This window comes from Heterodontus francisci, chromosome 37 (assembly GCF_036365525.1).
Source record: "Heterodontus francisci isolate sHetFra1 chromosome 37, sHetFra1.hap1, whole genome shotgun sequence".
Taxonomy (NCBI): domain Eukaryota; kingdom Metazoa; phylum Chordata; class Chondrichthyes; order Heterodontiformes; family Heterodontidae; genus Heterodontus; species Heterodontus francisci.
In genome coordinates this window covers 15,353,094-15,380,726 of record NC_090407.1, presented here as the reverse complement: position 1 = coordinate 15,380,726, position 27,633 = coordinate 15,353,094, and the positions used below count along the sequence as shown (strand labels likewise).

General features: G+C 44.0%; 1 protein-coding gene across 3 annotated transcripts in view; it reads right to left on the bottom strand.

The window, feature by feature from the left end:
* Positions 1–27,633, bottom strand: part of prkcz (protein kinase C, zeta) — a 744,042-nt gene that overhangs the window by 349,526 nt on the left and 366,883 nt on the right. For all 3 annotated transcript variants that reach the window (XM_068017159.1, XM_068017160.1, XM_068017161.1), the window contains one exon: positions 12,688–12,773. In XM_068017159.1, the coding sequence (XP_067873260.1) occupies positions 12,688–12,773 (86 nt within the window). The remainder of the gene's footprint in view (positions 1–12,687; positions 12,774–27,633) is intronic.

Genomic DNA, 27,633 nt, shown 5'->3' with positions numbered 1-27,633 from the left:
TTCCCTACCACCTACCTATACTAGGGGCAATTTATAATGGCCAATTTACCTATCAACCTGCAAGTCTTTTGGCATGTGGGAGGAAACCGGAGCACCCGGAGGAAACCCACGCAGACACAGGGAGAACGTGCAAACTCCACACAGGCAGTACCCAGAATTGAACCCGGGTCGCTGGAGCTGTGAGGCTGCGGTGCTAACCACTGCGCCGCCCTGGCACAGTTCTGACCACACTATCTTAACATTTTTCTTCAATAAGTCGGTCAATGGTGCATTAGGGTGCTGAAATTAGGGACAACATTTCTATAGAATCTGTACATCCCCAGGAATCGTATTCTCTCTCTCTCAGTCTTGGGAATGGGGAAATCTATAAGGGCTTGTACTTCTGCTGCCCTTGGTAACACTCGACCTTGAATACACTTTTATTAAATTTCCTCATCAGAAAACTAGTTTGTCATATGACCATAGATTCTCTTTCCAGTGTTCTCATAAATGGTTTCTGATGGTGAGGCCATTGTTAGACAATGGAGTCCTGGTGTCATTCATCCTCATCTCACTTTGATTAAATAGGGCTTCTCACACCCGTTCAGGTTTACTTCATAAGTTTGGATTGCGTAGGCGTGACAACACACACGCGCAGCAGTTTTGGCTTCAGATCAGGATGGTGACCTGGGGCAACTGAGGCCAAAATGTAATACAATTGCTGCTAACATAGCACAAACTGGGAATCAAACTGTGGATCTTCAAATCAGTATGGCTTCACACCATGCCAAGAGGTCCATTATTCATTTGGCCCCTAACACATTTAATTTCTAATGTGTCTGTCCATTTCACCAGTCTCTGTTTTCCTTAAGTCTGCCACAATCCTGTTCTCTATTAACTATGTTGCCAGGTTTTCTATCATCCAAAAACTTCAAAATGTTACTCCCCGTACCCAAGTCCAGGTCATTTATATATAACAAGAAAAGCAATGGTCCGAAAATCAATCACTGGGGACCCCACTGCGTACTTTCCTCCAGTCAGAAAAACATCCACTCACCAATATTCTTTGCCTCCTATCCTGTAACCAATTTCGCACCCAGTTTACCACAGTCCTTTTAATAATATTTTAATTATATTTTCCAAATAATTCTACATGCGGTATTTCATCAGATGCCTTTTCCAAATCCATATATACACCTACCGCACTACCTCATCAACCCTCTCTGTTACTTCATCCAAGAACACAATCAGGTTAGCCAAACACGATTTGTCTTTCACAAATCCATGCTGGCTATCCCTTACCAATCCATGTTTTTCCAAGCAAGAATTAATTTTGTCCTTGACAATGGTCTCTAGTAGTTTTCTAACCAATAACGTTAGACTGATTGGTCTGTAGTAACCAGGATGGTCCCTCTCCCCTTTTAGAACAGGGATATAATATTTGAAATCCTCCAGTCCTCTGGCACCATTCCCATATCTAAGGAGGAGTGAAGGATTGTGATCAGAGCTAGTTTTATCTCCATTCTAGCTTCTCTGGGATGTACCTGTAATACAAAATCAAGCATCAATTAGAATTTACCTTGGGGAGCATTCCGCTCCAACCATGTTGCAGAATATAGGAGAAAAATAATACAATTCCAAAGAAAGCAGCAACTGTCCATTTTAATCAAAGCAGAACTTAACACTTTCAGCAGCAAGTAACCAAACTGATTTCAGATGCTGGAGGATAATATAGTGAAAGCAGCCTTGAAGTGCTAGTCTCTGGGTCAAGACCCTACACTACAGAAAGCCTAAGGCTATGATATGGTTGTGCTTAAAAGTGCTATGTTCTCAGAGAAGACATTTTATAAATTTTCTGACTTTAAAACCAATAAACATCTGATTGAGTGAGTCACTGTTCATTTATTCCAAAATCATCAGCCTCTTAATTAGTCTTGTGTTATTGCTACCTGCTCCTTATTTTTAACCCAAGCTAAACAGACAATTTTGCAGTGACCTTGAAAAACTAGACATTGTGAATGGTGCAAACTGCACCCAAAGTTGGAAATGTAGGCAACATTTTTTTTTGGAGAAGCAAATCTGTTGGATCAAGATGAATGTTCAGAACAGCTCTTTCTTCATGCTATGAGCTAAAAATGGCTGGTGTGCTTGCTTTCTCAGAGTGCACTGTGATGTCTTTGTAAAGGATACAAGGCACAAATGTTTGGTTGGCTGGACTGCTCAATTTCTAAAATGTTATAAGAGGGGAAATCCTAGGCAGGGCAAATTTAAATATTCCCCGTAATGGGCGGGTGGTGTGTGATGTGATCACATCGCCTGCCTGATACCAGTAGTATGAAGTCCAAACTATTTTCAACTTCTGGCTCATTTCCATTGGGTTTGCCAGCTTGTGAGTGATTAATGAGTGTTGACAGACAGCTCAACATATGCGGGGTGGTGGGGTTGCAAGTGGAGTCCAACCAGATCCATAGAGGAATCAAGCCAGAGGAAAACACTAAAAGGGGAGGGAGGCATCACAAAAAGAGGGCTCATTTAGTGGCCAGCAGCAAATCACAGTTTTTTTTTCACACCAAGAGGAGCATTCCTGCTTCTCCTGGCCCCCAAAATTTTTTCAGTGGTAACTGCAAGAGCATGCTCCAGCAGTTTCTTCAACAAATATTGGCTTGAGCGCTCATGACTAATGTTCAGAATATGCACAGCCCCCGCCCACCCTTGTACTGAAAACTGAAAATGGGGAGCTACAGCAGGTGTATAATCCTGATTTGCAGAATCAAGTAGGCACCCACCCGATTTGGGAAGGGTTTCTGGCTGCTAATTTTCAAATGCACCTGAAAATCACATGGGAAGACTTTGGATGGGTGATTTAAGAAAAACATTTCAATTGCTGGTCACTTCATTTACCAGCAAAAATGAGGTGGCAGCTGGTGAAAATCACCGAGCACCTCCGAGTTGAAGCAGCTGAAGGAAGTCACTGCCAAACAACGTGTGAGCCATTTTCTGACATTACTGCCTAAACGAGATTGCATACTTTTGTGGAAAGAGTACATTCCACATTCAATAAAAACATTCTCCCTCAACAGCAGTCAGGTGTCCTCATCCAGGAGGTTGTGTTACACCATCTCAATTCTTGCTCTGTAGATGGGGAGAACAATTCAATCCCATCAATTTCCTTATAGGTGGGAGACAAAGCACCCACTTTATATAATAATTTCTTTAATTTTTTGCAGTGTTCCTTACAGGCAGAGAGTTTTCCTATAAATGTTAACTTAAAAATAGAAGATTCTATGATGGCTGGAGCTTTGGTGACTGAAAGCTTTCAAGTGACTAGGAACTTCAAAGATTCATTGTTCAAATTCTTCCCTTTGTCAAAAAAAAAATCTTGAATAATTGCAGGGACAAGAAGAAAATAAAATTTACAGTACTGAGGCAAAAATAAAGTATGATAATAGTGTGAGTACAGGCAGAATGAAATCTCAAGAGCTTCAGAGGCAAGCTGAGACCTTGCTGTATAACATTACCATAAATCCATCTGCTGTGAAGTTTACTTGCAAATCAGCAGCCACCTCTATATTGCTTCCATTTCAGAGAATGCTGATCAAGCTCAGTACAGAGGTCTGATGAAAGGTCATCGACTTGAAACATTAACAGTTTTTCTCTCCACATATGCTGCCAGACCTGCTGAGTGTTTCCAGCATTTCCTGTTTTTAATTTCAGATTTCCAAAAACCACAGTATTTTTCTTTTGTGTTAATAGAAAAACGTTGTTGCTTTTCCTGCCCTCAGTAATTCCATACTAATCTAGACTTGACTGATCCAGTCCTGGTCATATATAAGTATAGTCAAGCATGCTCCAACAGATTACTTGAGTGGAAGTTGGCAGTACTTAAAAAAAACTCAAAAAAACATTTTAATAAAAAATTGCTCTACATTTGTTCGCAATTAAGATGGTTTGTGAATTTACAGATTGCAAAAATATCACAAATAATCAACAGACGACAGGTGTTTTCTAAAAATCTTTGATGGGACGTGGGCGTCGCTGGCAAGGCCAGCATTTGTTGCCCATCCCTAAATGCCCTTGACAACTGAGTGGCTTGCTAGACCATTTGAAAGGGCAGTTAAGAGTCAAGCACATTGCTGTGGGTCTGGAGTCACATGTAGCCCAAACCAAGTAAGGATGACAGATTTCCTTCCCTAAAGGACATGAGTGAACCAGATAGGTTTTTACAACAAATCGATGATAGTTTCATGCCACCATTACTGAGATTAGCTTTCAATTCCAGTCATTTCAATTTTAAAACATTTAATTGAATTTTATTAATTAAATTTAAATTCCAGCAACTGCTCCAGGAGCTTTAATCCAAACTGAATTTGATCTCCCAGAGTAAACAAAGCCAGAGTGTGAGCTGGTTGGTGACATAATACGCTGTTGTACCAAGTGATCAATTTGTCATTCCCATACAACAATCTTGCAATCTCATGAGGGTATCCTGGGAAAATGACACATTGCTGCAAAGCAGCTGTGCGCTATTGGGTGAGGAAAAGTATAGAAACAACAAGACAGCGTGAAAGTCAAATGGCAGAGATAAAAAATGAGAAAGTGAATGAGTCGAAGTATGACTATGAATCAACTTATGAATTGATTACAGAGCAACATTAGCAGTTGGGGTTAGGTTCCACTGAGGAATTGTAATAATATTGTTAAGTTATGACAGGTTTGTGATCATCTGACCTCAGGATTGGATGAATAAAGTAATACAGGCAAAATTGTAACTAAAGAAAAAGGTAAACACGAACTATATATACAACAAAGGAGAGGTTGACAAATGGGAAAACGAAAAGATTAGGAAAGGAGTCAAAAAAATTTGGAAGACAGAAATTACAAAATAAATTATCAAACAATGTGAAAATAGTAAAAGGATTCTACAGAAACAAACAACAAAAGGAAAAACAAAGATGGGGATAGGACCACTAAGGAATGCACAAACTAAACTCTCAGGTTATGACAGCGAAATGGCAGAAATATTGAATAGTTAGTTACTTTGCCTCAGTGTTTACCAGGGAGACTGACAAGGTGGGCATGACATTAGAAGTAGTGATCAAAAAAAGATAAATACATTTAAGATAGAAAGAGGGAGATAATTGATAATCTAATCAAGCTTAGAGTCGATAAAACCCCTGGGCCGACGGATTGCATCCGCACATATTGGGCAGCACAGTGGCTCAGTGGTTAGCACCGCAGCATCACAGCTCCAGCGACCTGGGTTCGGTTCTGGGTACTGCCTGTGCGGAGTTTGCAAGTTCTCCTTGTGACCGGGTGGGTTTCCTCTGGGTGCTCCGGTTTCCTCCCACCTGCCAAAGACTTGCGGGTTGATCGGTAAATTAGCCATTGTAAAAATTGCCCCTAGTGTAGGTAGGTGGTAGGAGAATTGAGGGAAGGTGGGGATGTGAGAGGAAAAATGGGATTTATGTAGGATTAGTATAAATGGGGGTTAATGGTTGGTGCGGACTTGGTGGGCCAAAGGGCCTGTTTCGGTGCTGTATCGCTCTATGACTCTATATTAAAACAAGCTAGGGAAGAGAGAGCAGAGGCATTAGAAATGTGAATCGTGCCAGAGGACTGGCAGACAGCGAATGCTATTCCTATAATTAGAAACATCAATATAGGCAAGTGTGAGGTAGCACATTTTGGTAAAAAGAATAAGCAGGTCAAGTACTCCTTGGAAAATAATTGTCTACATGGGGTAGAGAAGCAGAGGGATCTGGAGGTGCGAATGCGCAAATCATTGAAAGTTGCAATACAGGTTAATGAAGCCAGGGTAAAGTCAACCATAGACCACAACTGGCCAAGGATCCTTCAACAGCACCTTCCAAATGCACGACCTCTACCACCTGGAAGGACACACGGGAACACCACCACCTGCAAGTTCCCCTCCAAGTCACTCACCACCCTGACTTGGAAATATACCGCCATTCCTTCATCATCTCTGGGTCAAAATCCTGGAACTCTCTCCATAATAGCACGGTGGGTATACCTATACCACATGGACTGCAGCAGGTAAAGACGGCAGCTCATTAGCACCTTCTCAAGGGCAATTAGGGATGGGCAATAAATCCTGTCCATGCAGCAAAGCTCACATCCCAAGATCGAATAAATTAAAAAAAATTAAAAAGCAAACAATGCAATGGGGTTAATTTCTAGAAGGACAAAATTGAAAGCAGAGAAGTTGTGTTAAAGTTGAATAGAGCCTTGGTTAGACCATACTTACACTACCATAGTTTTAGTTTCCATATTATCAAAAAGATCTGGAGGCACCAGAGTAGGTGCAAAAATGGATTACTAGAATGACACTAGAACTGAGTGGTTATACATATCAGCAATCATTTCTACAGAAAACAGAAGACTAAGGGGTGACCTGATAGAGGTCTTTAAGATTATGAAAGAGTTTGGTATGGTAGACATAGAGAAGTTGTTTCCATTTGTGAGGGAGACCAGATCGAGGGTCCATAAATATAAGATAGTCACTAACAAATCCAGTCGGGATTTCGGCAGAAATTTCTTTACCCAGAGAATGATTACAGTGTGGAACTCACTCCACAGGGAGTGGTTGAAGAGACTACAATAGATGCAGTTAAAGGAATCAAGATAGACATGGGGAGAAAAGAATAGAAAGATAATGTTGATGGGGTTACATGAAGGGTGAGAGGAGGTTCACAAGGAGTATAAACACCGGCATGTACCTGTAGGGCGAAATGGCCCATTTCTGTGCTGTAAATACTACATAATACAATTTAATGGATAGTGTTAATCACGTTAGTGAGAAATATATATTCCTGAAATTTATTTAAGCTCTGATTATTGGGCACAAATATTTCAGCCACATTAAAAATAAATGCTGGTTAAAAAAAACTCAGAAAACAATTTTAGTGATGGCCTAAGTGATAGACACTTGCTAATAAATAATTATTGCGTCACCTGGTGAGACACCTTTAACACTAAGAATACCTACCACTGCACAACTTAACGGAGTAACAGGTACATGAAATGAGCTTTTAATGAAACGCCACCCAGGTGGCAAAGTTAATATAATGCTAGGTTTTTTTGACCAGCAGTGATAAATAGGAAAAACCTCTGCAATCAAATTTCACAATTTCACTATTTGACATTACCCTTCACGACATGCTCTATATCTTACAATGTAAGTATTTGTAAAACAGACAACAGGCAGTTGAAACTGTGGAGCCGGCCACTGTCTAAATACTTCCACTTCCAGTGACAATCTTTTAAAAGCATTAGCTATCATGTCACATGACTGATCAGAACAGTAGTTAAGACAAGCAGTTATTATGCCCAATACACACAAAGCCACAATAAAGGAATGATTGCTATCATGATGGCTGAGGGATTACACAAGGGGCACTATATGTTATAGCTCATCAAGTCATTGTTAAACTATTGTCAGTGATGACTACATTAGTGACAGCAAACCACACAAAACATCAAATATAGAGAACTTGCATCCGCTTACTGGTAAGTGCTCAAAAAAATTCACTAATTGAAATACTGTAAGGCAAGTGAACTTTTCACAAAATGTTTACAGTATTAAGATGTGATGGAATACCAGATTATTCTCCTTTCATCTTTCGAAGCCTGAGTTTTAATACAATGCAGGCTGATGGGTTAAAGTTGTAGCTCTCTGCCAGGTGTAAAGGTAGTGAGCAAAGAGATTGCAGTTAGTTACTAATAGACACATCACTGAAAATCTTGGAAATATATAGTAGATAAATCAGCATTTTAGGGCCGGATTTTGTTTCCAGCCAGACGTCTGGCTCCGGGGAGGGGTGGGACGGGCCGGAGCATTGGAGCGGCAGCAGCCGCTACAGAACCCGATGCTGGGATTGCCATGCCCAATTTTCCTGGCAGTGGGGAAGCTCTGTGGCAGCCCCTCCACTGCTCTGCGACGGGACCCTGCTCTCCATATGCTAATTAGATGTTTGCATTAATTTAAAAGTAACCTGCAGCAATCTTACCTTTTTTTTTAAAGAAAATTACAGCGCAGTACAGGCCCTTCGGCCCTCGATGTTGCGCCGACCTGTGAAACCATCTGACCTACACTATTCCATTTTCATCCATATGTCTATCCAATGACCACTTAAATGCTCTTAAAGTTGGCGAGTCTACTACTGTTGCAGGCAGGGCGTTCCACGCCCCTACTACTCTCTGAGTAAAGTAACTACCTCTGACATCTGTCCTATATCTATCACCCCTCAACTTAAAGCTATGTCCCCTCGTGTTTGCCATCACCATCCGAGGAAAAAGACTCTCACTATCCACCCTATCTAACCCTCTGATTATCTTATATGTCTCTATTAAGTCACCTCTCCTCCTCCTTCAATCATACTTTACCTTAACCCTCCTTCAATCATACTTTACCTTAACCCTAGCAAAACTGAAGTCTATGGGACTCAGGGGGGAAACTCTCTGCTGGTTGGAGTCATACTTAGCACAAAGAAAGATGGTTGTGGATGTTGGTCATCTTAGCTCCAGGACATCACCGCAGGAGTTCCTCAGGGTAGTGTCCTAGACCCAAACATCTTCAGCTGCTTCATCAATGACCTTCCTTCAATCTCGCTGATGATTGCACAATGTTCAGCACCATTTGCAATTGCTCAGATGCTGAAGCAGTCCGTGTAGAAATGCAGCAAGACCTGGACAATATCCAGGCTTGGGCTAATAAGTGGCAAGTAAGTGCCAGGCAATGACTACCTCAAACAAGTGAGAATCTAATCATCTCCCCTCGACATTCAATGGCATTACCATCGCTGAATCTCCCACTAACATCCTGGAGGTTAACATTGACCAGAAACTGAACTGGACCAGCCATTTAAATAACATGGAGACAAGAGCAGGTCAGAGACAAGGAATCCTGCAGCAAGTAACTCACCTCCTGACTCTCCAAAGCCTGTCCACCATCTACAAGGCACAAGTCAGAAGTGTGATGGAATACTCTCCACTTGCCTGGATGGTGCAGCTCTTAACACTCAAGAAGCTCGACACCATTCAGGACAAAGCAGCCCGCTTGATTGGCACCCCATCCACAAACATTAACTCCCTCCACCACAGATGCACAGGGACAGCAGTGTGTATCATATACAAGATGCACTGCAGCAACTCACCAAGGATCCTTAGACAGCACCTTCGAAACCTACAACCTCTAACACCTAGAAGGACACGGGCATGGGAACACCACCACCTGCAAGTTCCCCTCCAAGTCACACACCATCCTGACTTGGAACGACATCACCACTCTGTCACTGTCACTGGGTCAAAATCCTGGAACTCCCTTCCTAACAGCACTGTGGGCGTACCTACACCACAGGGACTGCAGCAGTTCAAGCGCTGGCTCACCACCACCTTCTCAAGAGCAATAAGTTTAGTTTAGTTTAGAGATACAGCACTGAAACAGGCCCTTCGGCCCACCGAGTCTGTGCCGACCATCAACCACCCATTTTACACTAATCCCATATTCCTACCACATCCTCACCTGTCCCTATATTTCCCTACCACCTACCTATACTAGTGGCAATTTATAATGGCCAATTTACCTACCAACCTGCAAGTCTTTTGGCTTGTGGGAGGAAACCGGAGCACCCGGAGAAAACCCACGCAGACACAGGGAGAACTTGCAAACTCCACACAGGCAGTACCTGGAATTGAACCCGGGTCATTGGAGCTGTGAGGCTGCGGTGCTAACCACTGCGCCACTGTGCCGCCCATAAATGCTGTCCTAGCCAGCGACGCCCACATCCCACGAATGAATTGAAAAAAAAGGTTCCCAATCTTCAGCACGACATGCGGCATTCACAAGCCTTCACTTGCCCATCCAGATGGCACTACCGAAGTGGGGAAGGGGTCAACTCTGCAGTATTTGTATAGGGAAGGTGGGGAAGGAGTCAACTCTACAATATTTTTTATAGTAAAGGGGCAGGGAGGGAGTCAACTCTGCATTTTGTTAAACTATCTGCAGGGCTGGCAGCCTTTTAAAAATGGTGCCAGCACCTGCTTCCGCATCAGGCAACGCCATAAACAACTTCACCCATGTTGCCCCCGCCACGTGATTGTGGGGGAGAAGCGGCCGACGTGAATATGCTAAGTGGCCACATGCTGCAGAATGACGGAGGTGCAGGTCTCGTGTGGGCAGCTGCCATTTTCTGAACCTGCCGCCGGGACGACAAAATCCAGCCCTTAGTCTCATAGGTGCAAAAAAATTGCATTGACCCTTTATAAGTACCCCACTACTTTCAACAAAGTACAAATGAGATAATTAGATGACTTCAAAATTCGACTTCAATTTACTTGAAGACTAAATGAAGAGACACGTACACATATTCTCACCTGTCTCTGTCGCTTGCACTCTCCCTCCTTCCTGCAGAGAACAAAACCTACAAGTATGTAACACACACATACTTCTTCAAATAATATTGGAAAAAAACCTGAAGCAAATAGCGTTAGAAGCTGAAACAAAATATTCCATCAGTGCAGTTCAGTGAATGGCACTGTTGATTCAGGGAAATTATGTGTACTACACATACTCAGTGTCCTCAGTACCTTGCTCTATGGCAGCGAGGCCTGGACAACGTATGTCAGCCAAGAGCGACGTCTCAATTCATTCCATCTTCGCTGCCTCCGGAGAATACTTGGCATCAGGTGGCAGGACCGTATTTCCAACACAGAAGTCCTCGAGGCGGCCAACATCCCCAGCTTATACACACTACTGAGTCAGTGGCGCTTGAGATGGCTTGGCCATGTGAGCCGCATGGAAGATGGCAGGATCCCCAAAGACACATTGTACAGCGAGCTCGCCACTGGTATCAGACCCACCGGCCGTCCATGTCTCCGCTTTAAAGACGTCTGCAAACGCGACATGAAGTCCTGTGACATTGATCACAAGTCGTGGGAGTCAGTTGCCAGCGTTCGCCAGAGCTGGCGGGCAGCCATAAAGACGGGGCTAAAGTGTGGCGAGTCGAAGAGACTTAGTAGTTGGCAGGAAAAAAGACAGAGGCGCAAGGGGAGAACCAACTGTGTAACAGCCCCGACAAACAAATTTCTCTGCAGCACCTGTGGAAGAGCCTGTCACTCCAGAATTGGCCTTTATAGCCACTCCAGGCGCTGCTTCACAAACCACTGACCACCTCCAGCGCTTATCCATTGTCTCTCGAGATAAGGAGGCCAAAGAAGAAGACACATACTCAATGACCAATTCAAACCAGTTCAAAGACTGATCACTTCCACATAGCCCTCACACCCCCTTTTAAACCCACTGCCTTCTACACCGCCCCTGGAAAAGGAACTCCCCAAGTCACTCAATTGCTTATCCAGGACTGAATGGAAGTCAAATCACAATTTTCTCCAGTTAAACATCGAGAATACCAAAGAAAGTCCATGCACACCCATCCCCAACAAACTCTATTCCCTTCCCAATTCCATACCCTCTCCAACTATTATCTCAGGTTGAGCCAGACTGTTTGTATTCTCAGTGTCCTATCTAACCTGAGCTGAGCTTTAGATCCCATATCACCTGCATCACAAAGACCACCTCCTTCTACCTTCACATCATCATCCATCTCAACCCCTGCCTCACCCTATCTGCTGCTGAAATCATCTGTGCTTTTATCACCTCCAGACTTGACTATTCCAATAGTCTACTGGCTGACATCCCATCCTCCACCCTCCATAAACCTGAACTTATCTAAAACTCTGATGCCTCACCCATCACTCGCTGACTTACATAGGCTCCCGTTCTAGCAACGCATCCATTTTAAAATTCTCACCTTCATGTTCAAATCCCTTCATGCCATTATGCCTCCCTATCTTAGTCAACCTTTTCATCGCTACAACCCTTAGAAAACATAGTGCTCTTCCAGCTTTGGCCTCTTAAGCATGCAGCCCTCCTTTTTCCCCCACAATTGACGGCTGTGCCTTCAGCTATCTAGTTCACGCATTGTGGAATTACCTCCCGAAACATCCAACTCTCCCTCGTCTTCAGACCTTCTTTAAAACATACCTCTTTTATCTAGCTTTTGGCTACCTGTGCTATCATCTTTGGCTCTGTGTCACTTCTTGTCTGATTGCATTTCTGCTATGCATCTTGGCACATTTTCTTAAATTAAAGTCACAATTTAAATGAAGTCATTGTTGTTGTATTCTATAAGTTTTAAATTGCATTACCCTTTCACCAATAAACACCAAACTAGCTGGTGAGGAAAAAATTGCCAATACTTTATAAGTAGTGTATTAAGAAAGCCCAAATAATATCCTCTCAAAATGCCTGTGCCAGCATGTAAAAGCAATTAGCAATACAAAATTTTTAAAAATTACACTTCAGGTTTCAAAGAAGAAACATAGTAACAAACGGTAAATTTTAGATTACTGTAGTGGAGTTGCTTGTGCTGCAATTTCAAGTCAATCTACACAAATAATAGCATGCTGGAACCCTGAGTAAAATATAAAGTCCACTATATTGATGGTCCCCAAGGTAAATAATGCAGAAAGCACCACTTAATCTCTCTCTCCCAAATTGGATATATGCTCTGAATATTTTTACATGCATTACACTCAAGGAGGACTAATTATTATGGATACGTGAGATGTCTAGAAAAGGCAATATTACCCCACGACGAGATAATGGAAAAAACAAAGCAATTTACTCACCCTGTTAAATCGTTTGGCCTGGAAGAGATGTCCATTTACACGATAAAGCTTCCGCCATCTTCTAGCCCCACGCCTATAGATTGACTCTAGAATAGAGAGAAAAAGGTGTAAAGAACCAGCTTAATGTTTCTCTTCTGGCAACTGATTAGTAAGCCAGATGTTGTATGAGTAGTATGACCATCTCTCTCTCTCATTCTTTCTGTGTCACAGCACACCTCTCACAGTCTGAGCAACAAGCTACAGAATCATGGAGATGCAGTGACATGATGCTGCCAGATTTCTGTGGCACAGAGAGAAAAGGAAAAAAATTCATCCCATCATTGCCTGTTTATATACCTCATCCATATGTTCTTTCTTTAATCTTATTACAATTCCAGGGCTGCTGTCTTTTGGAAACACAGGTTAAACAGAGACAAAGCATTATGTGTGCATGGAGGTGTCCTTGGCTGCAGCAGTTGTTGTTGCCCCATTATCTCCTGGGAGTATCAGAAAAGAAACATGAATCAAAGTAGCGGTGGATGAGCAGTCCCGTTCCCCCTTACAGTACTTTATACAGGGTTGAAAACAGGGTTTCAATATAGTACTTGCTCTGCTGTGAAATCTCATCACTGCAGCAATTAAATCAGCAAGCTATTTGTAACATAAACTTGCTTGCCATAGGCAAGACTATGGCAGAAAACTAAGCCTATTTCCACAATCTGACTCATACACAATGAGCACGAGTTTTCTAAACATAGCACTTGTGTTTTAAAAATAAAACCTAACCAAACGTAAGAAAGCTAACAAAATGAAGGTCTTAAATTCTGTAGAACGTTTCACGACCTCAGGCTAAAGGCCTGCTCAGGTCACGATAAAAAACCTGACCTGAACCCGACAGAATCACATCGGGCCTGAGCCCGACCCGGCTCGAGTCCCTCCATTTTTTTCCCGCGCCTGGCCCGACCCGAGCCGATCACTGGAATGTTCCCTTTACCTGCCTTGCAACTCCCAATCTGCAGGAAGCTGCAGCATGAGCGTGCTGACGTCATAGAGACGCTCACTCGCTCACTGCGCAGACTCAGAGTTTCCCTCTTTGACGTCCCGGACTCCCAGCTCAGGTAGGTTTTTTACTTTTAACACTTCTTGCTGTGTGTGTCTGACCAGCCCCAGCCTGACCCGACCCAAAACCGACACGTCGTCGGGTCCCATCGGGTTCGGGTCAGGTAGCAGGCCTTTATCTCAGGCTATAAGAGTGTTTTAAACCCAATTAATTACTTTTGAAGTTCAAATACTGTTCTGCAAAAAAATTGAAAGAACAGCAATTCAATTGGTACTGGGAGCAGATGTTAGTGCATTAGGTTCCTAAAACTGTCTACCAATAACAAACGTTTCAATGTGTTTTCTAGTGAAAGAGAGGTTGAGCTGATTAAATCACAAGATTTACAAGATCACAAGAAACCAGGGAAAGAGTGGGGCACATTAGGGATCAAAGAGGCAATCTGTGTGTGGAACCGGAAGACATGGACGAGGTTTTGAATGATTACTTTTCATCTGCGTTCACTATGGATAGGGACGATGTAGGTGTAGTGATCAGAGAAGGGGATTGTGATATACTTGAACAAATTAGCATTGAAAAGGAGGAAGTATTAGCTGTATTAATGGGCTTGAAGGTGGATAAATCCCCAGGCCCAGATGAGATGTATCCCAGGTTGTTGTGAGGCAAGGGAGGAGACAGCAGGGGCTCTGACACAAATCGTCAAATCCTCTCTAGCCACAGGAGAGGTACCAGAGGACTGGAGGACAGCGAATGGGCTACCATTGTTCAAAAAGGGTAGCACGGATAAACCAGGTAATTATAGGCCTGTGAGTCTAACATCAGTGGTAGGGAAATTATTGGAAAAAATTCTGACAGACAAGATTAATCTCCAGTTGGAGAGGCAGGGATTAATTCAAGATAGTCAGAATGGATTTGTCAGGGGGAGATCGTGTCTAACGATCTTGCTTGAATTTTTCGAGGAGGTGACTAGATGTGCAGATGAGGGTAAAGCAGTTGATGTAGTCTACATGGACTTCAGTAAGGCGTTTGATGTTCCCGCATGGGAGGTTGGTTAAGAAGGTAAGAGCCCATGGGATCCAGGATAATTTGGCAAATTGGATCCAAAATTGGCTTCATGGAAGGAAACAGAGGGTGATGGTCAAGGGTTGTTTTTGTGAATGGAGGCCTGTGATCAGTGGGATGCCGCAGGGATTGGTGCTGGGACCCTTATTGTTTGTAGTGTACATTAACGATTTAGACATGAATTTAGGAGGTATGATCATTAAGTTCACAGACGACATGAAAATTGGTGGTGTCGCAAATAGTGAGGAGGAAAGCCTTAGATTACAGGACTATATCGTTGGGCTGGTAAGATGGGTGGAGCAGTGGCAAATGGAATTTAATCCTGAGAAGTGTGAGGTGATGCACTTTGGGAGGACTAACAAGGCAAGGGAACATACAATGGATGGTAGGACCCTAGGGAGTACAGAGGGTCAGAGGGACCTTGGGGTGCTTGCCCATAGATCACCGAAGGCAGCAACACAGGTAGATAAGTTGGATAGGAAGGTGGCCTACAATCTGACTCAGCAGTGCCCACCTCTCCCGGTGGGGCTGCTGAGGTGCCAGAGCTGTGGGCCCTTTGACTGAGCCTATCTCAAGCCCACCCACCATCCTTAACAGGTCGGCAAACGTGGAGGCCCAAATAGGAGGTCACCTCCAGGAAGGTTGCGCCAGCGGGCACGGTGCCAGCAAGTGTAGCTCGGGAACTCCATTTAGACCCAAAGCCTGCAGGAAAATCCAGCCCATTATGTCTGTAAAACGCTTTCTCTACCTAGTCAAATCCTATGCTCTTGCTTGTTCCCCATACCCTTTTCCATTCTGCCTTTTCAATCGACCATCTAATGCTTTTATAATGAACTCCACTGCTTTGCAAGAATTCTACATTCTAAACATCCTCTGTTTGAAGAATTTTTTACAATCTTCCCTTCAACTCATTTTGTGATTATCTCAAATTTGTGCCCTTTAGTTAGCGCTTTGCTGATCAATCTACCATAATCCTTCATAACCTGGGAAGCTTCCAGCAGGTGACCTCAAGAGCTTCAGTGAAAATAAAATAAACTTAAGTCACTCTTCATAAGTGTAACCCATCATTCCTGGTAACATCCTGGTGAATCAATGCTGCACAGTTATACTTATGACAATGTTTTATTGATACACTGCTTTTGGCTTTTGAACAACATGACATTTGTGGTGTAATTTAATCATTGATATTAAGTGTATTCTTGTTGGGTTTGGAGCATTTTCCAGTTCAGACACCAAGTTTCAAAATCAAACACTCCTGGGTCAAGAATCGTCAGATTAGCTGCAGAGTAAATTTCCCTCTACTGTGACCCTGCATCAAAAGAATGCCCAGTACAGCACCAGAATCACAGTAATAATACAGTGCAGAAGAGACCCTTCGGCCCATCGAGTCTGCACCGATGCATTAAAGACACCTGACCTGTCTACCTAATCCCATTTGCCAGCACTTGGCCCATAGCCTTGAATGTTATGACGTGCCAAGTGCTCGTCCAGGTACTTTTTAAAGAATGTGAGGCAACCCGCCTCGACCATCCTCCCAGGCAGTGCATTCCAGACCGTCACCACCCTCTGAGTATAAAAGTTCTTCCCCAAATCCCCCTTAAACCTCCTGCCCCTCACCTTAAACTTGTGTCCCCTCGTAACTGACCCTTCAACTAAGGGGAACAGCTGCTCCCTATCCACCCTGTCCGTGCCCCTCATAATCTTGTACACTTCGATCAGGTCACCCCTCAGTCTTCCCTGCTCCAGCGAAAACAACCCAAGCCTATCCAACCTCTCTTCATAGCTTAAATGTTGCTTCCCAGGCAATATCCTGGTGAATTGCCTCTGCACCCCCTCCAGTGCAATCACATCCTTCCTATAATGTGGCGAACAGAATTGCACACAGTACTCCAGCTGTGGCCTTACCAAATTTCTATAAAACTCCAACATGACCTCCCTGCTTTTGTAATCTATGCCTTGATTGATAAAGGCAAGTGTCCCATATGCCTTTTTCACCACCCTATTAACCTGCCCTTCTGCCTTCAGAGATATATGGACAAACACGCCAAGATCCCTTTGTTCCTCGGAACTTCCCAGTGTCAGGCCATTCAGTGAATACTTCCGTGTCACATTACTCCTTCCAAAGTGTATCACCTCACACTTTTCAGGGTTAAATTCCATCTCCCACTTTTCTGCCTATTTGACCATCCCGTCTATATCTTCCTGTAACCCAAGACACTCAGCCTCACTGTTAACCACTCGGCCAAGCTTTGTGTCATCCGCGAACTTACTGATCCTACCCCCCCACATAGTCATCTATGTCGTTTATATAAATGACAAACAATAGGAGACCCAGCACAGATCCCTGTGGTATGCCACTGGACACTGACTTCCAGTTGACTAAAACAGCCGTCTTTCATCACTCTCTGTCTCCTACAGCTAAGCCAATTTTGAATCCACCTTATCAAGTTACCCTGTATCCCATGTGCATTTGCTTTCTTGATAAGTCTCCCATGTGGGACCTTGTCAAAGGCTTTGCTGAAATCCATGTAAACGACATCAACTGCACTACCCTCATCTACACACCTGGTCACATGCTCAAAAAATTCAATCAAATTTGTTAGGCACGACCTCCCTCTGACAAAGACATGCTGACTATTCCTAATCAAATTTTGCCTCTCCAAGTGGAGATAGATTCTCTCCTTCAGAATTTTCTCCAATAGTTTCCCTACCACTGACGTGAGACTCACTGGTCTGTAGTTCCCTGGCTTATCTCTACAACCTTTCTTAAATAGTGGGACCACATTAGCTGTTCTCCAGTCCTCTGGCACCTCCCCCGTGGCCAGAGAAGAATTAAAAATTTGGGTCAGAGACCCTGCAATCTCCAACCTCGCCTCCCACAGCATCCTGGGACACCAATGTGACATTTGCTATTTTCCACATCAGTCACCTCCCTGAGATTGACAAGTAATGGAAAATCAGAGGCAGTTGAGTCCTATAAAGCCAAGCCAACAAGTCAATATTGAGACAAGCCCAACAAACAGAGGCAGCTTTCACTCCTATTTCATCTTTTACAATAGTATTCAATTAGTAAGCTACAAAAAACACAGTATATCTGGTACTGTTTTGTTGGTGCACGCGTCAATGTCAACAACTCCTGTACAATATAAAGAACTTAAATTATATTACACAGTTACAGAAGTCAATATTTTTAATATTTTTTTTTGTATTGATTCATGGGATGTGGCGTAGCTAGCCAGGCCAGCATTTATTGCCTATCCCTAATTGCCCTTGAGAAGATGGTGGTGAGCTGCCTTCTTGAACCGCTGCAGTCCATGTGGGGTAGGTGCACCTACAGTGCAGTTAGGAAGGGAGTTCCAGGATTTTGACCCAGCGGCAGTGAAGGAATGGCGATATAATTCCAAGTCAGGATGGTGTGTGGCTTGGAGGGGAACTTGCAGGTGGTGGCGTTGCCATGCATTTGCTGCCCTTGTCCTTCTAGTTGGTAGAGGTCGCGGGTTTGGAAGGTACTGTCAAAGGAGTCTTGGTGCATTGCTGCAGTGCATCTTGTAGATGGTACACACTGCTGCCACTGTGCGTCGGTGGTGGATGGAGTGAATGTTTGTAGATGGGGTGCCAATCAAGCGGGCTGCTTTGTCCTGGATGGTGTCGATTTTCATGAGTGTTGTTGGAGCTGCACCCATCCAGGCAAGTGGAGAGTATTCCATCCTGACTTGTGCCTTGTAGATGGTGGACAGGCTTTGGGGAGTCAGGAGGTGAGTTACTCGCCGCAGGATTCCTAGACTCTGACCTGCTCTTGTAGCCACGGTATTTATATGGCTACTCCAGTTCAGCTTCTGGTCAATGGTAGCCCCTAGGATGTTGATAGTGGGGGATTCAATGATGGTAATGCTGTTGAATGTCAAGGGGAGATGGTTAGATTCTCCCTTGTTGGAGATGGTCATTGCCTGGCACTTGTGTGGCACGAACGTTACTTGCCACTTATCAGCCCAAGCCTGGATATTGTCCAAGTCTTGCTGCATTTCTACACTGACTGCTTCAGTACCTGAGGAGTCACGAATGGTGCTGAACATTGTGCAATCATCAGCGAACATGCCCACTTCTGACCTCATGATTGAAGGAATGTCATTGATGAAGCAACTGAAGATGGTTGGGCCTAGGACACTACCCTGAGGAACTCCTGCAGTGATGTCCTGGAGCTCAGATGATTGACCTCCAGCAGCCACAAACATCTTCCTTTGCGCGAAGTATGACTCTAGCCAGCGGACGGTTTTCCCCCGATTCCCACTGACTTCAGTTTTGCTAGGGCTCCTTGATGCCATATTCGGTCAAATGTTGCCTTGATGTCAAGGGCAGTCACTCTCACCTCACGAGTTCAGCTCTTTTGTCCATGTGTGAACCAAGGCTGTAAAGAGGTCAAGCCATGGCGGAACCCAAACCGAGTATCGCTGAGCAGGTTATTGCTAAGCAAGTGCTGCTTGTTGGAACTGATGATGACACCTTCCATCACTTTACTGATGATTGAGAGTAGGTAGGTAGTGTACATCATCTATATAATTAATGAACTACTGAATGTTGTCTGAAAGGTGCAAAGTCAGCTTTATATTTCAGTAAATATACTGAAGGAGCATCACACGACTGACAACTTACTCATATTGGAAGACAGCGATCTAACAACTATTGATATTTATCTACCACTTTACAAAGCTTGCTTGCGAATAATTTTCTTACCTCCCCAAAACCCCCAGTCATTTACATTACAAAACAATTTTTGCCGAAAAAAAAGAATGGATTTGTAGTATTTGCTTCATGAGCAAGCATTTTCTTCATTCTTCTGTCTTCCCTCCCCAACACCTATGTCAGTGTTTTTTGTATAATTAAAAATCTCTACTTCCCTTGGTGGACTTGTATTTTTTGCAGAAGCTGCTATTTGCTTCTTTACCTCACCCACTCTGTCTGCACCTTTCAATGCTTGAAATCTGCTGTTTCATTCCTCCTTTTACTCCACCATTTATGGTACAGCCTTCAGCTAACTTTGGCCCTCCCATCTGGAACTAACTCTACCTTGCGGCTGCTTTATCAGTCTTAAAAAATCTTTTTAAGCATACTTTTGACAATCCCTTTTAACTACCAGCATTAATTTAGCCTCTGCTGAAGTGCCTTGGGATATTTTGCTACATCAATAGTATATAGTAAAAGAGTAATAAGAGGAACAGGGCTGACGAGGGACCAAAAAGGGAATTTACACATGAAGGCAGAGGGCATGCCTGAAGTACAAAATGACTACTTTGCATGTCTTTACCAAGGAAAAAGATGCTGTCAAAGTCAATGAAAGAGGTAGCTGACACACTGGATCGGCTAACAATTGATAAAGAGGAGGTATTAGAAAGGCTGGCTATGCTTAAAAGCCAATAAATCACCAGAATCGGTGAGATGGATCTGAGGGCAGTGAGGAAAGTAAGGATGAAAATTGCGGTGGCACTGGCCATAATCTTCCAATCCTCCTTAGATACAGGGGTGGTTCCAGAGGACTGGAGAATTGGAAAGGTTACACCCTTGTTCAAAAAAGGGGGCAAGGATTAGCCCAGCAACTACAGTCAGTCCGTTTAACCTGGGTGGTGGGAAGCCTTTTAGAAACAGTAAACTGGAACAAAATTAACATTCACTTGGACAAATGTGAATTAAAGAAAGCCGGCATGGATTTGTTAATGGCAAATCGTGTTTAATGAACGTGATTGATGAGGTAGCAGAGAGAATTGATGAGAGTCATGCGGTTGATGTGGTGTACATGGACTTCCAAAAGGCATTTGATACAATGCCACGTAACATACTTGTCAGCAAAGTTAAAGCCCATGGAATAAAAAGGGATGGATGGATGCATGGATAGAAAGTTGGCTGAGTGACAGGAAACAGTAGTGCTTAATGGTTGTTTCTCCAGACTGCAGGAAGGTATACAATGAGGTTCCTCAGGGGTCAGTACTAGGCCCACTACTTTCCTTCACCCATATTAATGTCCTAGACTTGGGTGTGCAGGGCACAATTTCAAAGTTTGCAGATGACACAAACTTGGAAGTATTATGTACTATGAGGAGGATAGTGATGGACTTCAAGAGAATATAGACAAGTTGGTGGAATGGACTGACATGTGGCAGATGAAATTCCATGCAGAGAAGTGTGAAGTGAGCCATTTTGGTAGGAAGAACAAGGAGAAGCAATATAAATTAAAGGATACAATTCTAAAGGGGGGACAGAAGGAGAGGGTCATAGGGGTATATGTGCACAAATCATTGAAGGTGGCAGGGCAGATTGAGAAAGCCCTGAATAGGGCATATGGGATCCTGGGCTTTAGAAAGGGAGGCATAGAATACAAAAGCAAGGAAGTTATGGTGAATCTTTATAAAACACTGGTTCGGCCTCAACTGGAGCAACGCATCCAATTTTGAGCACCACATTTCAGGAAGGATGTGAAGGCATTAGAGAGGCTACAGAAAAGATTTTCAACAATGGTTCCAGGAATGAAGGATTTCACTTACGTGGATAGACTAGAGAAGCTAGGGCTGTTCTCCTTAAAGAGAAGGTTGAGTGCAGATTTGATAGAAAAGTTCAAAATCATGAGGAGTCTGGACAGAGTAGATAGGGAGAAACTGTTCCCAGTGGCAGAAAAGACGAGAACCAGAGGACACCGATTTAAGGTGAATGGCAAAAGAACCAAAGCAATATGAGGAAATTTCTTTTTACGCACGTGTGGTTAGGATCTGGATTGCACTGCCTGACAGTGTGATGCAGGCTGATAAACTGATTCAATCATGGCTTTCAAAAGGGAACTGGATAATTACCTGAAGAGAAAGAATTTGCAGGACTACCTGGTAAAGGCTGGGATGGTTGGCAGTGGGGGGGGGGGGGGCGTAAATGGGATTAGCTGCGTTGCTCTTGCAGACAGCCAGATCATACACAACGGACTGAACAGCCTTCTGTACTGTAACCATTCTATGATTCGATGAAATTCAATTCGAAGTCACGATTGTTGTCAATGGTGTAATGCTGCACCAGAACAAGTTAGTCACTCACCATGGGCCAGGGCACACTGACCAACCAACCAACTCAGGCTGTAAAAACAGATCGCAGCATCAAAACTCTTTAAACAACCCCCTCAGGCTTCATCACACACATTAGTGACAGAAAAAGAAACACACCTTGGAATTTTCACAAAACTACTTAAACTGTATAAAATTCTGAAAAGAATATTTTTCATTTCTTTTTCACCCTTAACACCTCATTATCTGTGCAAATTTGCCATGTAATATGGATTGCTGTGGTATACTAATGGTGCTGTAGTTCCCCAGAAGAGGGGTTAACGCTGAACTCCCATTATGTTTCTCATTCTCTTATCTCTCAGAAGGTCAGGAGGAGCTAGAATTTCTCTTCCGTCTGAGTTAAAAAATCAAATTAGGAATACAGCAGAATGCGGCGAGAGAGTCAGTGTGTGGGAAGGAAACTCCTCTGATGCACTTCTACCTAGATGGATAAGTTAGTACATTTATTACAGCATCAATTAAACTTTTAATTGTAAGAAAGCAAAATAAAAATTCAAAGGGCTTGAAGAAAATTGAGCGATTTGACCAGTCAGTTTTTTCACTATTTGCTGGTTTGTGAATGACAGATTTGAAATAAATAATTGACTCAATTGGTTGATTTTGTGGTGATTGCTGTTTATTGATTGATAGCTTTCCCTCCTGGTTTACTGAAGGGAACTGGTTTTTGATTTGCTCAAGTCTCTCACTTGTTAAATGCAAACCAAATAGCATGCTCAAAAGATAGTGCTTATTTGAGTGAATTCTGATTGTTTTATCCAATGGACATCTCAAGTTATGATGCTTTGAATTGGAAAACATTTTGCGAGTGAGCATTATGGATGCACACAATTTGCAGGAATTTTAATTATATAGATAGATGGATGGTTGTGTTCTTACGTCCACTCCAAGATCATTAGTGTAACAATTCCTTAAACATCACAGAACTGATGTCTGCACGTGCGGCGTCAAAAACTGACTCGATGTGAAAACCATAAAGACATCCAGCAAGCTGAGTTTTATTACAGCACATATAAACTTAAGTATACCATTTTTTGACCATTCTATTATTAAAATGAGAGGATCAGTTTGCAGAAAGGCTGAGTTAAGTTTTTTTATATATAAAGGGTATGGCAGTATAGTGGTTATGTTACTGGACATGTAATCCAGAAGCCTGCACTATATGATCTAGAAACATGTGTTCAAATCCTGCCACAGTAACTGAAGAATTTAAATTGAAATAATTAAATTAAATCTGAAAATAAAGCTTGAATCAGTAATGGTGACCATGAAACAACTGCAGTGTTGTAAAACTCATCTGATTCACTAATGGAAGCAAATCTTTTGTCGTTACATGATCTGCTGATCTGGCCTATAACAATGTGGTTGCCTCTTAACTGCCCTCTGAAATGGCCGAACAAGCCACTCAGTTGTATCGGTATAGGCCTTGTCAGCAACACCCACATCCCGTGAATGAAGAAAAAAACTTTACAGAATAGTTGGGGAGGTAAATAAAATAACGTACAATATCGTGAGCAACGAGTTTAACAGACCATGTCAAAATACAGGGTGCTTATATCCCTGTGTAACAACACTTTAATAACTTTGAATGTAGACATGATAGAAGCAAACTGTAAATGGCATATGAAAGCATAATTCATGAAGCTTTAAAACAAAACAATTCAAATTTCTAAGCTTCAACATAACCGCCATCACTTGTTCGGATTACCAATATTTCACCTTTTCCTCTATTGTCACCATTTTCAAATCAGTTTCAGCATCATTATTTAAATTATTCAAAAACACAGGCACCACCCTACACCTGTGTAGGGGCCCTAACAACCCCACTGCCTTGTGGGCGTCTCGGGAGAGACCAAGGCTAAGGGAGTAAACCCTAACAGATAATCCGGAGCGGAACCCCGTAGGCGGTCATGTGTCACCTTTGGCATGTTTCCGGCAGTTCCTGCAGCCATACCGGTGCCAAACGTCGTGCTCTGCACTCCTTTGGACCCCACCAGAAAGGCCGAGAGGGGGGTTTTGACGACTGGGCAACTCTCAACCTCCATAAACTTGCCCAGGCATGCGCCATGGAGAGGTCACTCCATAGTTGCCTCACAGCGACTGACAACACGGAAAGCAGCAGTTACAGGTTATAAGTCCAGATAAATTGGCGTAGAGATTGGGCGCCACGGGTTGCCTTTGTCGGTGGGAGAGGTCATTGCACCTCACTGGACAGCTACCGCCCGCCTCAAACCGGGCAGCCCCCGGTCAATAAGGTTCTGTCCCGCCACAGTCTGCCTGCTTCAATGGGTGCTTGGAGCTCAGGGTCATTGCCCGAAAGGTGGACTGATGCACCGCACCAAACAACACGAAAAAAGGAAAGAAGGTACCAGCCCTTCGCTTTGCAAGCTGGAACGTCAGAACTATGTGTCCTGGCCTGTCGGAAGACCTTACACAAATCAACGATTCTCGGAAGACCGCCATCATTAACAACGAGCTCAGTAGACTCAATGTAGACATTGCAGCACTTCAGGAGACACGCCTCCCCGCGAGTGGATCTCTAGCAGAGCAAGACTACACCTTCTTCTGGCAGGGCAGGGATCCTGAAGAACCAAGACAGCATGGAGTGGGCTTCGCCATCAGAAACTCCTTGCTCAGCATGATAGAGCCTCCCTCAAATGGCTCGGAACGCATACTGTCCATCCGACTGCTCACCACCTCTGGTCCAGTACACCTACTCAGCATCAATGCTCCAACACTCTGCTCCCCTCCTGAAGCTAAAGACCAGTTCTACGAGCAACTCCATAACATCATTAGCAGCATCCCCAACACCGAACACCTATTCCTGCTGGGGGACTTTAATGCCAGGGTTGGGGCCGACCATGACTCATGGCCCTCCTGCCTTGGGCGCTATGGCGTTGGAAGGATGAATGAGAACAGGCAGAGACTGCTTGAGTTGTGTACCTATCATAATCTCTGCATCACCAACTCGTTCTTTCACACTAAACCCTGTCCCCAGGTTTCATGGAGGCACCCAAGATCGCGTCGTTGGCACCAGCTAGACCTCATTGTCACAAGGCGAGCCGCCTTAAACAGTGTTCAAATCACACGCAGCTTCCACAGTGCTGACTGCGACACCGACCACTCACTGGTGTGCAGCAAGGTTAGACTCAGACGAAAGAAGTTGCATCATTCCAAGCAGAAGGGCCACCCGCGCATCAACACGAGCAGAATTTCTGACCCACAGCTGTTACAAAAATTTCTAAATTCACTTGTAACAGCCCTTCAAAACACTCCCACAGGGGATGCTGAGACCAAGTGGGCCCACATCAGAGACGCCATCTATGAGTCAGCTTTGACCACCTACGGCAAAAGTGCGAAGAGAAATGCAGACTGGTTTCAATCTCATAATGAAGAGCTGGAACCTGTCATAGCCGCTAAGCGCATTGCACTGTTGAACTACAAGAAAGCCCCCAGCGATTTAACATCCGCAGCACTTAAAGCAGCCAGAAGCACTGCACAAAGAACAGCCAGGCGCTGCGCAAACGACTACTGGCAACACCTATGCAGTCATATTCAGCTGGCTTCAGACACCGGAAACATCAGAGGAATGTATGATGGCATGAAGAGAGCTCTTGGGCCAACCATCAAGAAGATCGCCCCCCTCAAATCTAAATCAGGGGACATAATCACTGACCAACACAAACAAATGGACCGCTGGGTTGAGCACTACCTAGAACTGTACTCCAGGGAGAATGCTGTCACTGAGACTGCCCTCAATGCAGCCAAGCCTCTACCAGTCATGGATGAGCTGGACATACAGCCAACCAAATCGGAACTCAGTGATGCCATTGATTCTCTAGCCAGTGGAAAAGCCCCTGGGAAGGACAGCATTACCCCTGAAATAATCAAGAGTGCCAAGCCTGCTATACTCTCAGCACTACATGAACTGCTGTGCTTGTGCTGGGACGAGGGAGCAGTACCCCAGGACATGCGCAATGCCAATATCACCCTCTATAAAAACAAAGGTGGCCGCGGTGACTGCAACAACTACCGTGGAATCTCCCTGCTCAGCATAGTGGGGAAAGTCTTTGCTCGAGTCGCTCTGAACAGGCTCCAGAAGCTGGCCGAGCGCGTCTACCCTGAGGCACAGTGTGGCTTTCGTGCAGTGAGATCGACCGTTGACATGCTGTTCTCCCTTCGTCAGATACAGGAGAAATGCCGTGAACAACAGATGCCCCTCTACATTGCTTTCATTGATCTCACCAAAGCCTTTGACCTCGTCAGCAGACGTAGTCTCTTCAGACTACTAGAAAAGATTGGATGCCCACCAAAGCTACTAAGTATCATCACCTCATTCCATGACAATATGAAAGGCACAATTCAACATGGTGGCTCCTCCTCAGAGCCCTTTCCTATCCTGAGTGGCGTGAAACAGGGCTGTGTTCTCGCACCCACACATTTTGGGATTTTCCTCTCCCTGCTGCTTTCACATGCGTTTAAGTCCTCTGAAGAAGGAATTTTCCTCCACACAAGATCAGGGGGCAGGTTGTTCAACCTTGCCCGTCAGAGAGCGAAGTCCAAAGTACGGAAAGTCCTCATCAGGGAACTCCTCTTTGCTGACGATGTACCTACAAAAGAATGTAGTGGTGAATATGGTATAGGTGTCATTTCGCAATGCGTAATTAGGATGACTTTAAAACTATTGTTGGTAATGTGGTTTGTTAATCTGATTTAGGTTGGATACATTTTTGAAAAACATGTTTGTTAACATTAGCTTTCCAAGCATTATTCACATTGGAGTAAATACTCTTGAAATATAATTAATTCTTGGTGGTTTTGTTTTAAAAATGTATGATACTTGGAAGTACAGGGAATTTATAAAGTCACAGAATTGTTGCACCACAGAAGGAGCCCATTTGGCCTGTTGTGTCTGCGCTGGTTCTCTGAAAGAGCAATTTACCTAGTGCCAATCCCTGGCCTTCTCCCCGTAGCCCTGTACGTTATTCCTCTTCAGATAACAATCCAATTCCTTCTTGAATGCCTCAATTGAACCTACCTCCACCACACTCTCGGGTAGTTCATTCCAAATCCTAACCACTCGCTGCGTGAAAAATGTTTTTCCTCATGTTGCTATTGCTTTAAATAATTCTTCTTTTGGGCCTCCTTATCTCGAGAGACAATGGATACGCGCCTGGAGGTGGTCAGTGGTTTGTGAAGCAGCGCCTGGAGTGGCTATAAAGGCCAATTCTAGAGTGACAGGCTCTTCCACAGGTGCTGCAGAGAAATTTGTTTGCCGAGGCTGTTGCACAGTTGGCTCTCCCCTTGTGTGTATAAGCTGGGGATGTTGGCCGCCTCGAGGACTTCTGTGTTGGAGATACGGTCCTGCCACCTGATGCCAAGTATTCTCCGGAGGCAGCGAAGATGGAATGAATTGAGACGTCGCTCTTGGCTGACATACGTTGTCCAGGCCTCGCTGCCATCGAGCAAGTTACTGAGGACACAGGCTTGATACACTCGGACTTTTGTGTTCTGTGTCAGTGCGCCATTTTCCCACACTCTCTTGGCCAGTCTGGACATAGCAGTGGAAGCCTTTCCCATGCGCTTGTTGATTTCTGCATCTAGAGACAGGTTACTGGTGATAGTTGAGCCTAGGTAGGTGAACTCTTGAACCAATTCCAGAGCTTGGTCGCCAATATTGATGGATGGAGCATTTCTGACGTCCTGCCCCATGATGTTCCTTTTCTTGAGGCTGATGGTTAGGCCAAATTCATTGCA